Source organism: Engystomops pustulosus, chromosome 10 (assembly GCF_040894005.1).
Source record: "Engystomops pustulosus chromosome 10, aEngPut4.maternal, whole genome shotgun sequence".
NCBI classification, from domain to species: Eukaryota; Metazoa; Chordata; class Amphibia; order Anura; family Leptodactylidae; genus Engystomops; species Engystomops pustulosus.
In genome coordinates, this window is record NC_092420.1 from 32,293,509 (window position 1) to 32,312,230 (window position 18,722).

An 18,722-nucleotide genomic window follows, 5' to 3' on the forward strand; every position below is an offset into this window, starting at 1 on the left:
TCGGTGGTCTCACTCCTGAGCTAGATGTGAGTGTCCTACAAGATTAGTTACTTTGTATGGGTATAAAAAAGATGATATAGGATTACAGCAGGTCAAGGAACTTATCAAGCAAATAAATGGTTCAATGATATTGTTTTTAAAACCTTTGTTTTCTACATTTTTTTCAAGAAAAACCCGTATTACAGAAATGTACATGTGGGTAACATCAATTGTACAATCCGTTTCATCATAAACAGCAAGGAACTGTTTTTCTAGAAAGAAGAATATAACAATCATAGATTAAATACATAAATGAAGTAACAAAGTTAACAACATCTGAGTATATCCAGATACTGTAATAGGCTAGAGGTAGCTAAGGGTGGGGGTGTCTGTGTGTGTGTGGGGGGGGGGGGGGGGGGCGGTGGGAGGCAGTGGCGTAACTAGGAGAGGCAGAGCCCCATAGCAGACTTCTGAATGGGGCCCCCATTACCCCTTAAAAACTATACATATTTATATGCTCACAAATGTGAGTTACATAATGCAGTATATATACACATCATACATTGTGTAGACATACAGTATTTACACATCATAGACACAGCATATATACTTCACATATGTTATATACATATTATGTTGTACAATGTATATGTATTTAATGGTGTCCATCATTGTCAGGTTGGATGATGGGGCCCCCTGACACTGTGGGCCCCATAGCAGCTGCTATGGCTGCTACCACTGTAGTTACGCCCCTGGGGGGAGGAGACAGTTTAGGTTGGGAATTTCATCTGTGGTTTAAACATGTTGAAGTAAAGTTGCTGGCTTGGCACTTACAGTCCCCAGACCTCAACCCAATCAAACACTTGTGTGTAGATTGAGTCAAGTCAAAGTGAGCCAATCAGTATGCAACAGCAATGGGAGCCTGGGATCAGATCTCAGTAGAGACATTCTTCAATCAGCCTAAACTGAACTGCTAGGAAATGTTATTAGCATCCACTGCTGCCTCCATCTCCTAATTGTGTATGTGGGATCTGGACATTATTTCAGCTTGTTTCCTTGTAGATAACTGAGAATTGCTTGCAGAATTTGTTAGCATGAAATATACAAAACAACAATAAATATAATTTATCAAGCATTGAACCATCAAAATATGTTGTTTTCTTTTTGCATTACTTCTGACCTATGATATCATGGTATAGTTGATCCCTTTGGTATGGGATCTGGTGTGATTATTTGAGGGTTTCCTATATGTAGCAGATTGTACTGTGACATCACTGTTTATATAATCTCTGTACTCTGACATGACCGTGTTTTTTATCCCAGTCTGGCCCCTGCGCCAGATTTCTGTCTGACTTTGCACATACTTTTCAGTCCAAACTGCTTGCACATGTATTTATAAATACACAAATGTCTGCACATAAAGGGGCGTTTCAGCTTACAGTCGGACAGTGCACCACATTTATCACCGCAACTCTACAGAATTGCATCGCATGCCCCATGTTAAAGGTGCACAAAAAAGAAGTTGGTGCCATCTGTCGGAGCACCAGATTCATGAAGAACATGAACCACAATTCATTAATCTGGCGCCCCCTGCACACTACACAGGCAAACTGCACCTAGTCAGCAAGTTATTTTCATGCTTGTGAAGTTATCCTGCATTCTAAATAATTACAAATAGAAAAACAGTCCTTTATTTAATCTCTTTAGACGATTTTCTGTAGAGATGAAATAAAGGATTGTTTTTATATATTTACTTATTCAAACCATCATCTACTTCATTGTATTTTTGTGTCTTATACTGGAGGTTGACACTCTCTCTGAGCAGAGTGGTTTTGTTAAATAAAAATATCAAAAAATTATGATCGTGAAGCTTTATCGCTCCTTTGCCTGGCTCAGCGCTTTTCCTCTCACATTAGTTATGCACTGCTCCAGAGGATGATGTACCGTAATCAATGTGTTATCCCTGAGAGGCAGAAGATAGCAATTGCTGCACCATCCCCCAGCTGCTGTGTATGAGTGATCCAGCTCAGGTTGATTAGTCCTATCTGGACTGTTCACAAAGCTCCGTGTAATGTGTTTATCAATGGCAGGCTGAACCAAGCTTTCCCAAGGTCCTGAATGTTATAATTGTTTTTTCAGCAAAACCACTCAGCGAAGGGATTAAACAAGATATGTGCCTGTATCAGTGTAGCTAAAGCATTCTCAAGGTATGTTTGGTTCATAATACATGAAATCAAATAGTAGATATCCTCTAGAGCAGTGATTTTCAACCTTTATTGAGCCGCGGCACACTTTTTATACTTAGAAAATCCTGGGGCACGCCACCAACCAAAATAGCACAAAATGACACTAAAACAGTCATATAGTTAATAATATAGATTCTAAATTTATTTTACTCACTCAGTGTGAAACCTGGGCCTGTTTCGATAATCACAAAAAGGGATATCCTGGCAGGAATGGTGGAAAGACACACACGAAGCTCTTCCTCAACAGTTCTCAGGTTCTCCCTGCTTTTAGTATATGGTGCTGATTATTATGTGGCTCATATACTGCAAAATAAAGGGGTACAATGAGAAGTACTAAGACCATGAGGCCAGAGGACAAGTGCCAGCTCATATACTCAGCATATGAGCTGGTACTTGTAGCACTACAGCCTCATGACTATAGTATTTCTCATTTTACATTTCTCATTGTTATATGCAGTATACTGCTGGAGTACTAAAAGTACCAGCTCATATGCTGAGTATTCTGCAAACAGTTCATATACTCAGGCAAAAGCTCATATAGTCAGCATTATTGGTGGGCATTACCTTGGCGGTGGGCAAATGCGAGTCTCTACGCTCTCATGATGATGCGCCGGCCTCAGTGACGTCATTTTGTCGCGCGAGGTTCAAAGCTTGCGCATGTGTTATTGTACACGTCTCCTACATTGTAAGAAGCCGTGACTGCACATCACTGCGCATTGCTGGGAAACAAAACACAGGGGGCACCATAGTTTGCCATGGCACACTGGTTGAAAATCACTGCTCTAGAGGAAATCTTTTATCAAAATCCATTATGATAAACCAGGGACACTTACTCATAGATTCAGGCTCTGTGACTGTGGTTATATTCTTATATTTGTTATCCATGCCCTCTTCCTTCTAAAATCAACTTTTATAATTATGCTCTTGAGCCTGAAGGCCTCTGGTGAGTGTCACCAGAGCCCCTCAGTGCTTTAGCTTTACAGGCTGTTACAATGAGCAGTACTTCCTGCAGCTGCTAGTTTACAGAGGGAGGGAGAGAGCAGGGGTTGGCTGAGACATCTTCTGCTTATTGTTACAGCCTACATGATTGGACACACATCACGCAATTAGCAATCCTGCTGTGAAAAATTTAGAAACGGATTGTTAGCATAGCATAGAGAAAAACCTAAAAAACAGGCATGTGGGCTGCGTTATAAGAATATTATTTAAAGAAATATATTTTGTTTAGGGAGGCAAATTTGACTAACAGGTTTCCTTTAAATTAGTTTGGTGAGGATCTTAAAGAGAACCCATCAGGCAAAATAACCCCCTAAACTAAATATATTTTCATAAACTGCCATTAGAGAGCATTGCCTGTATCCCTTCATTGTCCCTCTACATGCCTGTAAACTTAAGCAATGAGGTCCTGAAGCTGTATGCAAATGACCTGTGAGATGTCCAATGAGTCTTTAGCATATTCAAGCTGCCCAGCTTATTCATGAGTGGGAGGTACGGCCACACCCCCGGTGCATGACTGACAGCCTGTATAATGGTGTAATGTGCTTCCTGGTGTTGGCGCCCCCTGCAGCCTGTGTGTGTGTATAGGAGATACAACAGCTCCAGGCAGCCATGTTATAGCAGAACATGTCAGGCACTTGTATAGCTGATGTCTGTGTCTCACACATGTGTATTAGGAGGATGCAGCATGTCAGCAGATAAAGCACAGACACTAGCAATGCTTTACTATACATTACACACAGACATGAGCAGGGGGAGAAGAGGGGAGGGGTAACAGGGGTGACATCACTGCCTCTGACCATGTGACCAGCCTCATTTACATAATAAAGAAAAGATGATTTTGCAATGATTAATGTATGAATTGACTAGATAAAGGCTGGGATGGGATTTTTGTGAGCTGCTCTAACAGGTAGTGGTGACAGGACAAATGACACAGACCTGATGACAGGTGTCCTTTAAATATAGGTAGAATTATATTATCTCATCTATATTAGGAGCTTGCTTATAAGAATTTGTCCAATTTACCCACAACTTCCAATTTGAAAATTGCCAGTATGAAAAGATTGTTGCATAGGACTCTATTCATACTGTGCATTAGTGTGTGGACGCTTAACCTCATAGTAAAACTATATTGTATTAGGATTTGTACATTTATTGAAATATCTAAAGTAGAACCAAAAGATGTAGAAAACAAGAAGCGTGGGAGCTACTTATAGATATGGTACAAAATGTTTATCTCCGGTTTTGAAAACACTTACTAAACTGGTAAGGCGAGCTATTACTTCATGGCGGTTCTCTTAAAAATGTTTTGAACTGCTTTAGTGTTGTAAGATGCATAGAAGGCAGGGCTCATTAACATAAATAGCTGCCTACAAATTTCATTAAGATATTTTACTGCAATTTATAAAGGAAACCTACCACCACGAATCTGGCCAATCCTCTAGTCCCCCAAATATTTTATAATTTTAGTGGCCATAATATGCAAATTTACTAAATAGCCTACTGAGTTGTGGAGTAGCCAGAGCTTAGGCTACAAGGCGCGGGTACTCCATGCCCCAGTAGCCTCTAGAGTTCCGCCTACCAATCTATTTTCAGCGAGCAGCAACGAGGAGTTGCGCACACTCATACACGTTATGCGCAGTAGCTCCGGCTTCGGAGATGAGACCTTGCAGCCATCGGCCTATGTGCTGTGCATGTGGAGGATGTGGAGTAGCCACGCAGTGTAGCCTCAGCTCCAGCTACTCCACGTCCCAGTAGCCTCTTTAGTGAATTTGCATATAAAATTTGCCATTAAAAATTTTAAAAGATTTGGGGGAATACAGCATTAACCCTTAAAAGGGATATCCCACTGCAGATTAGAGGAACCTGCCACAGGATTTACCTTAGTAAGTCGGTCCGTGGTGGTGGTGGAAGTTTTCCTTTAAGTCCTTCCTTAAAGTGTCATAAACCACAGCAAATCAGCTCACATTTCAATGGGTCAACAGAAAAAACTTTTAATGACTTTTTTAAACAACATTTTTTTACCGAAATGTATGATGACGTTAATAAAATCTATGGTGATATCTATATAAATAAATAGTATTTGGCTTAGCGCAATGAAGACGCACTGTTAGGTGGGATCGACACAGGGAACTGGGCATTTGGAGCAGGTGGGGGGCACCTTTGCCCTCCACCTGCTCCAAGTCATACAAGAATCAACAGCATCCATGTCTTTTTAAAAATGTTTTGAACACTTTATTTTTCCCAATTTACTGATTTTTATATTGAAAATGTATTCTATATAGATATTAACATCAACCTAGGAACGCCATAGTTATTATTCATTGTACTTTTAAAAATGATTCATTATGCTTTCCAAGCGTGGGAACTTTGTAGCTGGTGGACATTAGTCCTCCAAGAGCAAAGTAATGAAAGTACAAAGGAAAGACAGAGCGCTACCCTAGTGTAGTCAATTTGGAAAATGATTCTGTGACCGCAAAGTTAAGGCAGATAGCACTCTCACTCTAAAGGTAAGTGCATATACTAATGATGTATGGGAGCCAGTCCTCTCCTTCATCCAAAATGGCAGCTAACCGTTCCAGATGATGGGATCGTAGCTTGGTAATGAATAGAATGACCCAATGGAAGGGATACAGTAATTACTGGTGCTTAAAAAGAGCCTTGAGGGCCACACTGTGATGAATAGGTCCACAGCCTGCCCCATCTCCCCTACTGTTCTTCCCCTTGTCTCGCTGTAGTCAGTCTAATATTCTTTGAAGACCTTCTTTTTTTCAGGCTTTCTACTACTTGTTACTTTAATTATGTGTTACCATTGAATGGCATAATTGCTTCTTTCCCTTCTAGGGGGAATATAGAGTCTGAAGTGTAATGAAGTGTAAGTGCAATGTTAGCGCTCTTTTATATGTCCACCTAGAAGAGATGTAATGGATCTGCAAAAACCTTGTTTAATGATTGTTCTTGTTTTACTTATGCTGATGTATTTGAAAAAAATTTAATAAAAATACAGTTGGAAAAAAAAGAGCCTTGAGGGATTGTGTAGATTTCTCAAACAAAGGATTTTATGCAGACAACGCATATCGGCTCAGGAGCTGAGCCTTCATCAGGCATTCTGCATTCATTATGCTTTTATTTTATATATGGTAGGTGGTCATTGTATCTATTTGCTACTTATACTGAGTGATGCATTAACCTTTTGGCCGTTATTATATTCAAGGACTTTGTGTACAAGTATGCAACCTCAGAGCCCTGAACCTAATACCCTGTTTCCCCGAAAATAAGACAGTGTCTTATATTAATTTTTACTAGGTCTTATTTTCAGGGGATGTCTTATTTTTCCATGAACAAGAATTTACATTTATCGTTAAACAAAAAATCTACTTCTCTAACATTCTTGTGACTCTCCAAACTCTGAATTTCATGCTGTATTTATTGTGACTCCATTTCTATTAGAATCATTGGCCCCAATGTCTCATGTTAAGTAAAAGCAGTTTCCATAAATGACCATTCTTATCTTGGTAGCTGATGGTTTCACATTTGCAGCACAACAGTCAGTGATTTACTGCCATGAATTCTTCCCCACAACCTTCTGCAGCATCTAAAAGATCTACCAATACTCATGTATGGCGTGGGGGAAAACGCTGCAATGACTGCCGCTAGGTCTTATTTTCAGGGGGGGGGGCCTTATATTTCTAAGCCAGGGCAAAACTGTACTAGGTCTTACTTTCAGGGGATGTCCTATTTTAGGGGAAACAGGGTATTATGCTGGCTCAATGTATACACAGATCTTGGCCAGCAGTGCCCCTAGCTTCACTTCAGCTATGGAAATGACAATGCATAGAAATTATAATATCCCAGATGCTGTAATTCAGGAGTACACCTCTATAAGTAATGAACTTACACAGTTAATTAACATTTTATAGAGAAAAGGAACGGGAATAGGCTGCAAGCCAACAGAAACTTAGGTGTGCCCCTATCTAATAGGGTGAGGTTTCACAATTAATTCCTTAAGGACATAGCCATTTTGTAGAATGGAATTATTGTGGAATTAAATGCTTAACAAAAAAAAGTGTGAAACAACTGAAAATATGTCTTATCTTCTAGGTTCTTCAAAGTATCCGCCTTATGCTTTGATTACTGCTTCAGAGGAAATATTTTACAAAACTGCCTTTGGGCAGTCAAGATTAACCCATATCCGGACAAATGAAAAAATAAAGTAAAACATCACTTTTATTAGGGATTCTAAAAAAAGATTACACTATATTACAAGCTGTTGTGGCACAAACCACTAGATGCACAGGACAAACAGTGGATTAAAAGCACAGTGTGAATTGGGTCATAGGCAGTTTGCAGGTGGTCAGTGGTATGAAATGTGAGATAGTGGGCACAATACAGGGTCCATATCCACCTATAATAATTGCTATAAGTCCACTATTGGCCAGATAAAGAGGACTGTCCTAAGCAGTATTGTCTGCTACAGTAATGTATCTTATTGTATGGGTTAGAGCCCTAAAATGACCACCTAGACCATGAATAACAGTGTTGCCTGTACTGCCCCAGCAGGGGCTGCTCTGGTAGCAGGCTGTATTGTTATAAATACTGTATGGAGATCCTAGTCCTATCGTTAGAGATATAGTGGACTGAACGGTCTAGGTGTGATCTAGGTCTGATATTATCTATCCCTATTGCAACTGATGGTATTATAATTATTGCCACTGCCTGCCTAAGATTCTGCCACACTGCTGATTAAAACTTTCCAAACATTAGCCCCCCGACATGTTTCACCAGTACAACTGGCTTCATCAAGGGTTTGGGATAAATGCTAAGCGCGGGGCTGTCACACCGAGTATATAACAATGAAGCCCCTCCCCTTGGGACCAAGTTGAACCTATGAAAGTGGGTCCTTCACAAAGAAGCGCATCCCATTTAAAACATCAGTGATGGGCACCATGATACACCAATGAAGTGTCCAGGAGGAGGCAATGACTCCTCCCAGTAGGAAATGATGGGAGTGTAGCCCGTACTATTCTCCAATAGCGGCTAAATATGTCATCAAGCCCCCTGATCAGCTGACTCATGGACTGTCCGTCAGCTGACCGTCGGCCCGACGAAAACACGCGCATGACATTGGACTTAGTGCAAATATCGGCACCAAGCCCTGTCAAGATGCGCATGAGTGTGGACTTAGTGCAAGGTACATCATTAGCCTTGGGAAATGATGGTCTGCATGACAGTATGTATGACAGCAGACTTAATGCAAGCTACGCCACTGATTTAGGATGTGACGATCTGAAAAAGATTTTTGAAAAAAGGGATGTTAAAGGGATGCATATTGGAGAAGGAGTTAAAGGGATGCATTTTGGAGAAGGAGTAAACATTGGTCAAAGTAGCCTCTAATGGGGCCTACAGGGGAGGCTGTAGTGTCCACATGCAGCATAGTGGAGTACTAAATATACATGAAGGATAATCATCTGGATGGTGATAACAAATCAAATATATTACTAATATTTACAAGTATGAGTACATAAAGTCAAAGGGCTCAAATGTATGCAGTGAAGGTAAAACCTTCATTAAGGCCCAACATTTGAGCCCTTTGACTCTCTCCATAGAAGGCAATACCCCAATAAAATTCTTCAGGCCATTTACCCAGAAAAATTGTGTGACATGTGATCCATATATTTGAGAATATATGCATAATTTTTCAAAACAGCCAATATGACTCATAATGATTGGAGACATATCACAAACATGTACCCCAAGTGATTTGCTACAACACTCACAACCTTCCTCATAACCATCTTAAGTGCTACTCCCGGTCCAACATACCACTGGGGTTACCTGTAACGATTCATCATGCATCCATTGTGGTGCACAATGTCTATCCAATGTAATTTGCACATATACCATCAAGCCTATGAGGTATCAAATCTAGCAAGCTATGCTTAATACATACTGAGGATATTTCACTTTCTAAAGATACTTACCAAATATTATGCTGATCGTCACATCCTAAATCAGTGGCGTAGCTTGCATTAAGTCTGCTGTCATACATACTGTCATGCAGACCATCATTTCCCAAGGCTAATGATGTACCTTGCACTAAGTCCACAGTCATGCGCATCTTGACAGGGCTTGGTGCCGATATTTGCACTAAGTCCAATGTCATGCGCGTGTTTTCGTCGGGCCGACGGTCAGCTGACGGACAGTCCATGAGTCAGCTGATCAGGGGGCTTGATGACATATTTAGCTGCTATTGGAGAATAGTATGGGCTACACTCCCATCATTTCCTACTGGGAGGAGTCATTGCCTCCTCCTGGACACTTCATTGGTGTATCATGGTGCCCATCACTGATGTTTTAAATGGGATGCGCTTCTTTGTGAAGGACCCACTTTCATAGGTTCAACTTGGTCCCACGGGGAGGGGCTTCATTGTTATATACTCGGTGTGACAGCCCCGCGCTTAGCATTTATCCCAAACCCTTGATGAAGCCAGTTGTACTGGTGAAACATGTCGGGGGGCTAATATTTGGAAAGTTTTAATCAGCAGTGTGGCAGAATCTTAGGCAGGCAGTGGCAATAATTATAATACCATCAGTTGCAATAGGGATAGATAATATCAGACCTAGATCACACCTAGACCGTTCAGTCCACTATATCTCTAACGATAGGACTAGGATCTCCATACAGTATTTATAACAATACAGCCTGCTACCACAGCGGCCCCTGCTGGGGCAGTACACTGTTATTCATGGTCTAGGTCAGTGGTGGCGAACCTATGGCACTAGTGCCAGAGGCGGCACTTGGAGCCCTCGGTGTGGGCACCCAGGTCATCACCCCAGAATGAAATTCACCAGACAGGACTCAAAGAATCTTCCTGGAGAATCTTCCTACAATGATAGGGAAATTTGCCCTCCTACTTTCAACTGCGTTGGTGTCTTTAGGAGGCTGAACGATTGAAAATTGTCAAAGAAAAAGGAGAAATAAATTACTGCTTAAATTGCTGTGCTGGCACTTTGCAATAAATAAGTGGCTTTTAGTTGAAGTTTGGGCACTCCGGCTCTAAAAGGTTAGCCATCGCTGGTCTAGGTGGTCATTTTAGGGCTCTAATCCATACAATAAGATACATTACTGTAGCAGACAATACTGCTTAGGACAGTCCTCTTTATCTGGCCAATAGTGGACTTATAGCAATTATTATAGGTGGATATGGACCCCGTATTGTGCCCACTATCTCACATTTCATACCACTGACCACCTGCAAACTGTGCTTTTAATCCACTGTTTGTCCTGTGCATCTAGTGGTTTGTGCCACAACAGCTTGTAATATAGTGCAATCTTTTTTCAGTATCCCTAATAAAAGTGATGTTTTACTTTATTTTTTCATTTGTCCGGATATGGGTTAATCTTGACTGCCCAAAGGCAGTCTAATCCCTGCCGTGACAATAAGGTCCATTGTTTGTTGTATTGATTACTGCTTTGCACACTCTTGGCATTGTCTTCATGAGCTTCAAGAGCTAGTGACCTGAAATGGTCTTCCAACAGTCTTAAAGAAGTTCCCAGAGATGCTTAGTACTTGTTGGCCCTTTTGCCTTCACTCTGCAGTCTAGATCACCCTAAACCATCTCGATTGGGGTCAGGTCTGGTGACTGGAGGCCAGGTAATCTGAAGTAACACTCCATCACTCTGCTTCACTCTGATCACTTCTCCAGCACAACAAGCCTAGACCTGAGGAAGCACTCGTTGGAGTGCGAAACGCGTTGTCCTAAATATCTCTGAATAAAAGGAAACCTCTTACCCCTGATGACCAGCGCCTTTCTGATGTCCCATTTTTACACATAGGGTGGCACAAATAGTGACCTACCCTCCAGCCCACTCTGCTTCTTGGTCACATAGCCCCTACACAGCCTGGAGGTGTGTTTGGGCTCATTGTCTTGATGAAAAATCCACCCTCGGCTTATACTTGAGTCAATAGGTTTTCCCAGTTTGCGTTAAAATTAGGTACCTCAGTTTATACACGGGTCGGCTTATACTCAAGTATATACGGTAAGTAATTTACAACAGAATAGTTAATTATTCTCCATCTACACATTTTCTACACTGTTTTTTTGTGTTAAATCTAGGTACCTCAGCTTATACTTGAGTATATATGGTATCTTTCTATCTAAAATATTTTTCCCCTCAATTATTTGCCTTTGTTAACGTTACATATTATAAATACAGGTCTCCACTCCTGCTTTGGAGATTAAAAAATGCTTTCTTTAAAAAAAAAAATCCATTTTTATCTTGGCATTCTCATTGCCATATAGCGAAATTTCTTCAATTGCATTTTATTTAAAAAATGTCCCTGTGTGAAGATAATTTCTCATAAAAGTCATAATTTTGTCTCTCATGTGTTGTTGGTGTTGTGTTCAATGGAAACGAATGCGATCGGTAACCAAACCCTGTTGTCTTCTATTGTTTAAATGCAAGACACCGGGACTGGTTACTGATCGCACCTATGCTGTGCAAAGTTTTATACTGCTAGTATAAAAACTCCAAAAACATAATGGGGGAGACTGGGCACATTTATGAATGTGTGCACTATTTGCAGTTTGCCTGTGGAGTGTGCAGAGGGCGCCAGATTTATGAATTGTGGAGCTGTTCTTCAAGAATCTAGCTTTTTTTTGTGCACCTTTAACATGGAGCGTGTGACACATTTCTGTTGGACACTGCAAAATAAATGCGACGCACAGAAAAACTCTGCCACCACATCCCCCTCCTCACACACTTTGAATAGGTGGCAATAAACAACAAGGAATTGAGAAATTTTCATTGTATAGAAGCCATGACAAAAACCCACAATAAATTGGTATCACTTTACAAAACTTTTTGAAACTTCAACTTATAAAAGTTGAGAAAAGCAGCTAAGTGGTAACATTAAAGGGGATCTACCTTTAAAAAAAAAAAAAAAAACGAAAAAACACTTACACATACCTACCTGCTGACAGATTACCTGTAACGTATAGCAACAATAAAAAAGAGACTCATAAAGTTTCCACAAACTTTATTCAGGCCATGGGGTAAGAGCAAACATGCCAGACCCTTCTTGAGCTAAGGGCCGCATCGCTCAACATGCGCTTATTCTGGTTGGGATGATCATAATGGAAGAAAACAGCAACATAATAGAAAAGATTGAAAGTCAATAAACCACACCACAAATTATAGGCCAGCCAGGTTGTTATAGTAAAATAAGGAGGTCTGTATTTTTTGTTGGGGGCGAATATAAATGTTTTCCTATTTATTATGGATTTCTTGAATGTAAGCTTCAGCAACATTTGTGCCCAAATGTTCAACAAGGGGGTTATAATGTAAAAGGTAATAGTTGTCCGGGCCTTCGACAGGGTCTAATACAAATCATTGTATGGGAGCCTCGGAGAGGATCCTTGCTGTCATAGAAACAGCCCTCCAATGAGGCAACTGATGTGGGGAGGGGGTCATGGCGGCAAAGATCATATGCAATATGGCTGCATCTTTTAAAAGGTTACAGCATAAAACAGCAAGCACCTTCCCTGCATGGAGAGGGCTCATTCTTTTCAAGGCATCCTTAAGTATGCTGTGCTGTACTTACGTTGAGAGTTGACGTTAATATTTTACTACAGTGTGATACAGTAAATCTGTACTATTTTAGCAGATTTTGCAGAAGGTTAAGGGTCTGACCTATTGGGTGCTCAGGATTACTGGTAGTTTCTTTTTCATTTTAATATTTCAAGAGCCATCATGTCTTTATTTTCCTTTTGATGTATAACTTTATAAAATTATAAAATAAAATGTACATTTTTGGTCATTTTATAACTTTTTCACAAAGATGTTAGGTGCAGGTCTCAGAGGAGGGACCTAGATCTATCAGACATTGCATTGTCTGAAATAGGAATACCCTTTCAAATGACCTATGGTTGTTTGACTTTGTCCTTATTCTTTTATTCTTATAAATCTTTGACAAATATGTGTATAAATAAAAAAAAACCTGAATATAACTTGGGACCAGTGAAAAAAAATCTAATTGGATTGAATAAGCAATTTATAATTTTCTTCCCTTGTAGAGCATGGCCAAGTCTTCAAAGGCGACTTGATGTGGACCCTCTTTTTTGAAACACTCTTTCACAACATTAAGGATGATGCCAAGCCTGCGATCAAGGGCTAAAAGATGCGGCTCTGAGAGGATGGGGGTAAGAGGGTCCATGGAAAGAGATTCCCGCATTACGTCGCTCAAACGATATGGTTCAGTATCAAGCAGCTCGAGACGTTGCAGTGTAGACTTTTTAATCCTGAAAATAGAAATGAGCTATTATAACCTGATGTAAATAAAGATTCCGTTCAGAAATGTAAAAATATGGAACAAATAATTAAATATGATGAGAAATTTATTTGGTGACATTCTAACAGTACAAGAAATGAAATTGTCTACCTAAAGTACCGTATACATTAGGACACATTCCAGATTCTACATATTTTTACATTTATTTTACATAATTTCTAACAAATGCTTGTATAAAACATTACAATGTAATAATGTCACTATCATAAATGGCAGGGACAGACCTCTGCATCCATATAATCAGCTGGTTAAAGCAGCTGCATTGCTCCAGGCTAACCTTGGAGTGCTTCTTCCTCGCATAGGCCTATTACTTCATGTACTTATGCATTTTACTTGTTTATCATGCATAAACTATCCTTAATTGATTCAAGTTTTAATGCCTGTGTCAATGACTTTATATGGGCTGCTAAGGTCCTGACATTGTACTCTTGTGTGTAACATTATTGGTTTTTATGATTGTGGTTCTACTGGTGCAGACAATTAATTTTGACATATTGTGGCCTTTATTTTCTGTATTCATTGTGAATCAAGTGTGAACTTCTTGATATAAGTTTTCATACACATGTAACATGTAAGAATGTTAAACAAATATGGATTTCATATATCTGTTTTCTGGATTCCAAACCATTTTGGGACTCTATAAGGCTCATTTACTTACCCGTCTGCAGTTGTTCACCAAAAGTGGATCTGTCGCGATTCACTAAGATCTTACGCCCGATATGGTGCATGTGTCGCTTGCCAAGTTCAGGTCCACCAGAGTTCACCATCAAGTGCATTTGATTGCGACACAATCTGAATGTTAAATCTCAGTCCGGATCGTCCGCCGGCACGCACCCCGATTTCTGTCGCATGAAAGCTGCACCAAAATCCGGTCCCATGCTAAATACCTGTCACCGCCGTGCAATCCCTGAAAATGCTGTAAAATTTGACTAAACTGCGGCCGTGGACCCTTAGTTAATAAGCCCCTATATGCTACTGTACAGTGCATTTGTTCAACTTTTCTATCATGCAGGCTCAAACTGGCCCACCATTGTATTGGGGAATCCACCACTGGGCGCTGAGACCTGCTGACTTGGCCCCCGATATCACTGGCTCCATCCCCATATCTGCTGACGCCGCTCTCCCCCAATGAGGGAGTTTCCAAACCCATTTGTGTAAGTGTTACACTTTTGGAGGAGAAGGAGAATAACTTTTCATCAGAGCAGAGTGACACCCAGAGCAGCTCACAGGTGTGAATGGACTGTGGATGGGGAAATTCAAAAGAGGAGGAGACACCTGCTACAAGGACAGCTTGTCTGTGCCTCCGGGCAGCCTGGCTCACACGAGCCACCATACGCTCCAGTGCCTCCGTAAGAACACCCCAGTTCCCCAGAAAATAACCAGTTCCATACTACAAGGATAGCGTATCATCCTTAATTCCATTAGTAGAGCGTGAGACAAACATGAAGGAGTAACAAGGGCAAATTGATGCAGGCACTGCTGGCAGAGTGCCCATCCGACAGTGAAAGCTCAGTGGCATCAGGGGGAGGAGGAGGAAGTTGCTAATGCAACATGAACATCAGCACCACCTCAGGAGGGAGAACATGGCAATAATGTGGAAAGGCCATGTCCAATTCTCCTCATCCTCCACCACTAATGGATACGGCACGTAGTACGAGGTAGACTGTGACTCGAGGATTATCTATCCACACTTCTCCTGGCTAAAACTGAAGTGGTCCTCGCTGTTCAATTTCTGGGTGGGAAAATTGGACTTGAGGCCAGAGCTTGCACTCTATGGGGCACATTTACTAAGGGTCCGCGGACCGCGGATCAGGTTTCCCGACTATTTCCGTTTTGTGCTGCATTTAATAGGGGTTTTTGGCGCACGTGATCGGACTAAGTGTGGGATTTAAAATTCAAATTGTGTCGCAAGACATGCACTCACATACACCGGGAAGAAGAAGGTAACCTCCGGCAGACCTGAGCGGGGAAGCGACACATGCAGGATCTTGGGCGCACGATCTTGTTGAATCGCGGAAGACTTCATCCTCGTCGGACAACGCACCTCAGGGATCGCGCAGCAACCGGAAAAGTAATTGTGCCCCTATGTCTTTTGCTTTCCTACCCTGCTATCAGAGCGTGTGTTCAGCACCGCCAGTGGTGTCATCACAGACAAGAGGATCCGCCAACGTGGACACCCTCACGTTCATTAAGATGAACCAGGCATGGTTCTCACGTGAGTTGGCTGAGCCAGCATCTGAATATGTTGGTAGAGAGTGAAATACCGCATTGCCTGAATTTTAACTTGAAATGGTCAAATTCCACATTAATAGAATTTAGACCTGAATTGTCAAGATTTTTGCCCCCACACTTACTTTCCTCACTTACCCCCTTATTCATTAAAGTAAATCAACCACAAAAAAAGGCTACAAATACTCACCTCCACTCCTCTTCACATTGATCCGTCGCTAATACTGAAGCGCCAGGATCACCTAAAAAGAAATTTATTAATTAGCAGCACAAAGTCGGGTGCAAGTTGTCTGGCGCTCCAGTCTGCTAATTATGCGCATGTATGCCACCTCCCTTTCTCATACTGGGACCATGGAAGAGTAAGATGATGTCACGCAAAAGGTGTGAATTCACATCTCTCGCATGATGTCACCTCCCTCTGGGAGAGGAAGGTGCATAATTATGTGCATAATTAGCAGCCTGGAACCCTGGATATCTTGTCCCCACACTCCGTGCTGCTAATTATAAGTTTGTTTTCTAGGTGATCCCGGCAATTCATGATTAGCGACGGACAGACGAGATCAAGGTGAAGAGGAGACGGGTGTGTATTTGTAGTATTTGTAGACTTTTTTTTTTAGTGGTTGACTTCCTTTATTTAAGGGTGTGTTCATAAAGCGTAAAATGCATTAACAAGGCGTATGCAGAACACATGCCCTCCAGCAGATAGGTGGCCATTGCAGCACATGCCCCCCAGTAGATAGGAAGCCACCACAGCATATGCCCCATTGTAGCACATGCCCCACATGAGATAGAAAGGTAGCTGTCACAGAACATGACCCCCAGTAGATAGGTAGCCACCACACTCCCACGCTCTTCAGTGAACCACCGAATTGCGGCGTCCATTTCTGTGACCCAGGCACTGTTGCCTAAGCAATGACAGCACCTGGGTCTCACAAAGGACAATATGGTGCAGCAATATTGTTTTGATTGCCGCCCCCTGTGAAGTCATCAGGCGGGGTGGCGGCGGTCGGTTACAATGACAGCCTGAGGTCTTACAAAGACCTATCTCGTTTTATCCCATAAATTACAATGTGCGATTTGCACAATGTAATATATGATGTGGAGAATCCCCACATACTGCCATACTGTAGAATGGCGGTATATGGTTAGATCAATCAGACAACCCAGGTTTAAAGGACCGTAATGGGTCTGAAAAATAGGAAAATAAATAAATAAACAGTAAAAATCATATACATGTTAGGTATTGCAGCATCCCAAAATGTCCGCTCTATCACAATACAATAACATTTTTTCTTGGCGTTTAACCCTGTATCAGAAAATAGAGCCCAAAGTGGAAAATGCCACTTTTTGCCATTGTATAATTTTATAAAAAGTATAAAAAGTATAAAAATTGTATAAAAAGTGATGATCAAAAGGCTGTACAGTCTTAAAAATGGTAGCATTGAAAACATCATCAAAAGTCTCAAAAAATGACACCACCCACAGCTCCGCACACAAGAGTATGAAAAACTTTTATGCACCAGAAGATAGCAAAATAAAAAAAATTTTGTACAGGAAGTTCTAATTTTTGTAAATGTATGAAAACATTATAAAATCTATATAAATTTGTTATCTCCGTGAATGTCTTGACTCAAAGAATAGGGTAGACCTGTCATTTGTCAGTGAAAGCCGTAAAATCCAAGCCCACATGAAAACGGTGCAAATGCATTTTTTTCACCAACTTCACTGTATTTGGAATTTTTTCCTGCTTCTTAGTACACGGAATGGAATATTAAATACCATTACTATAAAGTGAAATTTGTTATGTAGAAAACAAGCCCTCACACAGCTCTTTACATGGAAAAATAAAAAAGATATACATTTTTGAAGGTAGGGAGTGAAAAATGAAAACGCAATAACAAAAAAGGGCCAGGTTGTTTAAGGGTAAAGCATACGTCTCTTCAAGACATGAGCTGGTTTTCTTGGTGAACTACATCAGTGCGATTTTACAGACTCTTTAGTGCAGTTTTAGCTTGTGTAAAAAAATGAAAGTTGGGAAATAGCAATTTCCTCTAGGGCAGTGAAGGCAAACCTTTTAGACACCAAGTGCCCAAACTACAACCAAAACCCACATTTTTTTCGCAAAGTACCAATGCAACAATTTAAGCAGTAACTTATTACTCCCTGCTCTGTCACAGGTTTAAAATCTATAGACACCTGAGGACACCAATACAGTAGAAAGAAGGAGAAGAAGTTTGGATCATCATTGTAGCTTCCTTCTAGTGTCCTGGGCTGCCTGTGATTACAAGAGGCCTTGAGTCCTGTCTGGGGAGCCCTGCCCTGGGGTAATGGCAAGGGTGCCCATAGAGGTTCGCCACCACTGCTCTAGGGTTTGAAGAAATAAGCAAAAGACTATGGGGCACATTTACTTACCTGGTCCGCGGAGTTCGCCGAACTGTCCAATGATAATGCACGATTCACTAGGATTGCGCGCCCGATATCCTGCATGTGTCACTCCCCTGCGCAGGTCCGACAGAGTTCACCATTTTTTTAGTGGTGCATGTAAGTGCTTGGGTTTGCAACACCATTTGAAAGTTAAATCCTGCGCTCAATCCGATAGCACGCCCCCCAATGGAAGCCCGAGCAGCTGTGCCAATAACTGATCGCGTGTGCCAAAATCCCAGAGCAGACACCTGTTAAATATCTGTCCAAGCCGTGCAATCCCCGAAAAAAGGCGAACAGTCCAACAAAAGTGAGCAGCGTGACCCTTAGTAAATGAGCCCCATTGTATCTATATGTCTTATGTAATTATGTCTTTTCCAATTTATGAGCTGGAGTCGATTTCCAACTAGGTTTACAGATACAGAACACCATATACATATGTGTTATTCCTATAACTGTCCGATCCTTTGAATTTAACACATTTCTCCATGATATTCTG

At 41.1% G+C, this 18,722-nt stretch overlaps 1 protein-coding gene across 1 annotated transcript in view; it reads right to left on the bottom strand.

Annotated features, from left to right (window-relative positions):
• Positions 1–12,247: 12,247 nt before the first annotated feature.
• The window catches only part of LOC140104035 (extracellular serine/threonine protein kinase FAM20C-like), a 33,310-nt gene continuing 26,835 nt past the window's right edge, over positions 12,248–18,722 (bottom strand). Inside the window, exon 10 of the mRNA XM_072127374.1 lies at positions 12,248–13,523. Within this exon, the coding sequence (XP_071983475.1) occupies positions 13,277–13,523 (247 nt within the window). The 3' untranslated portion in view covers positions 12,248–13,276. The remainder of the gene's footprint in view (positions 13,524–18,722) is intronic.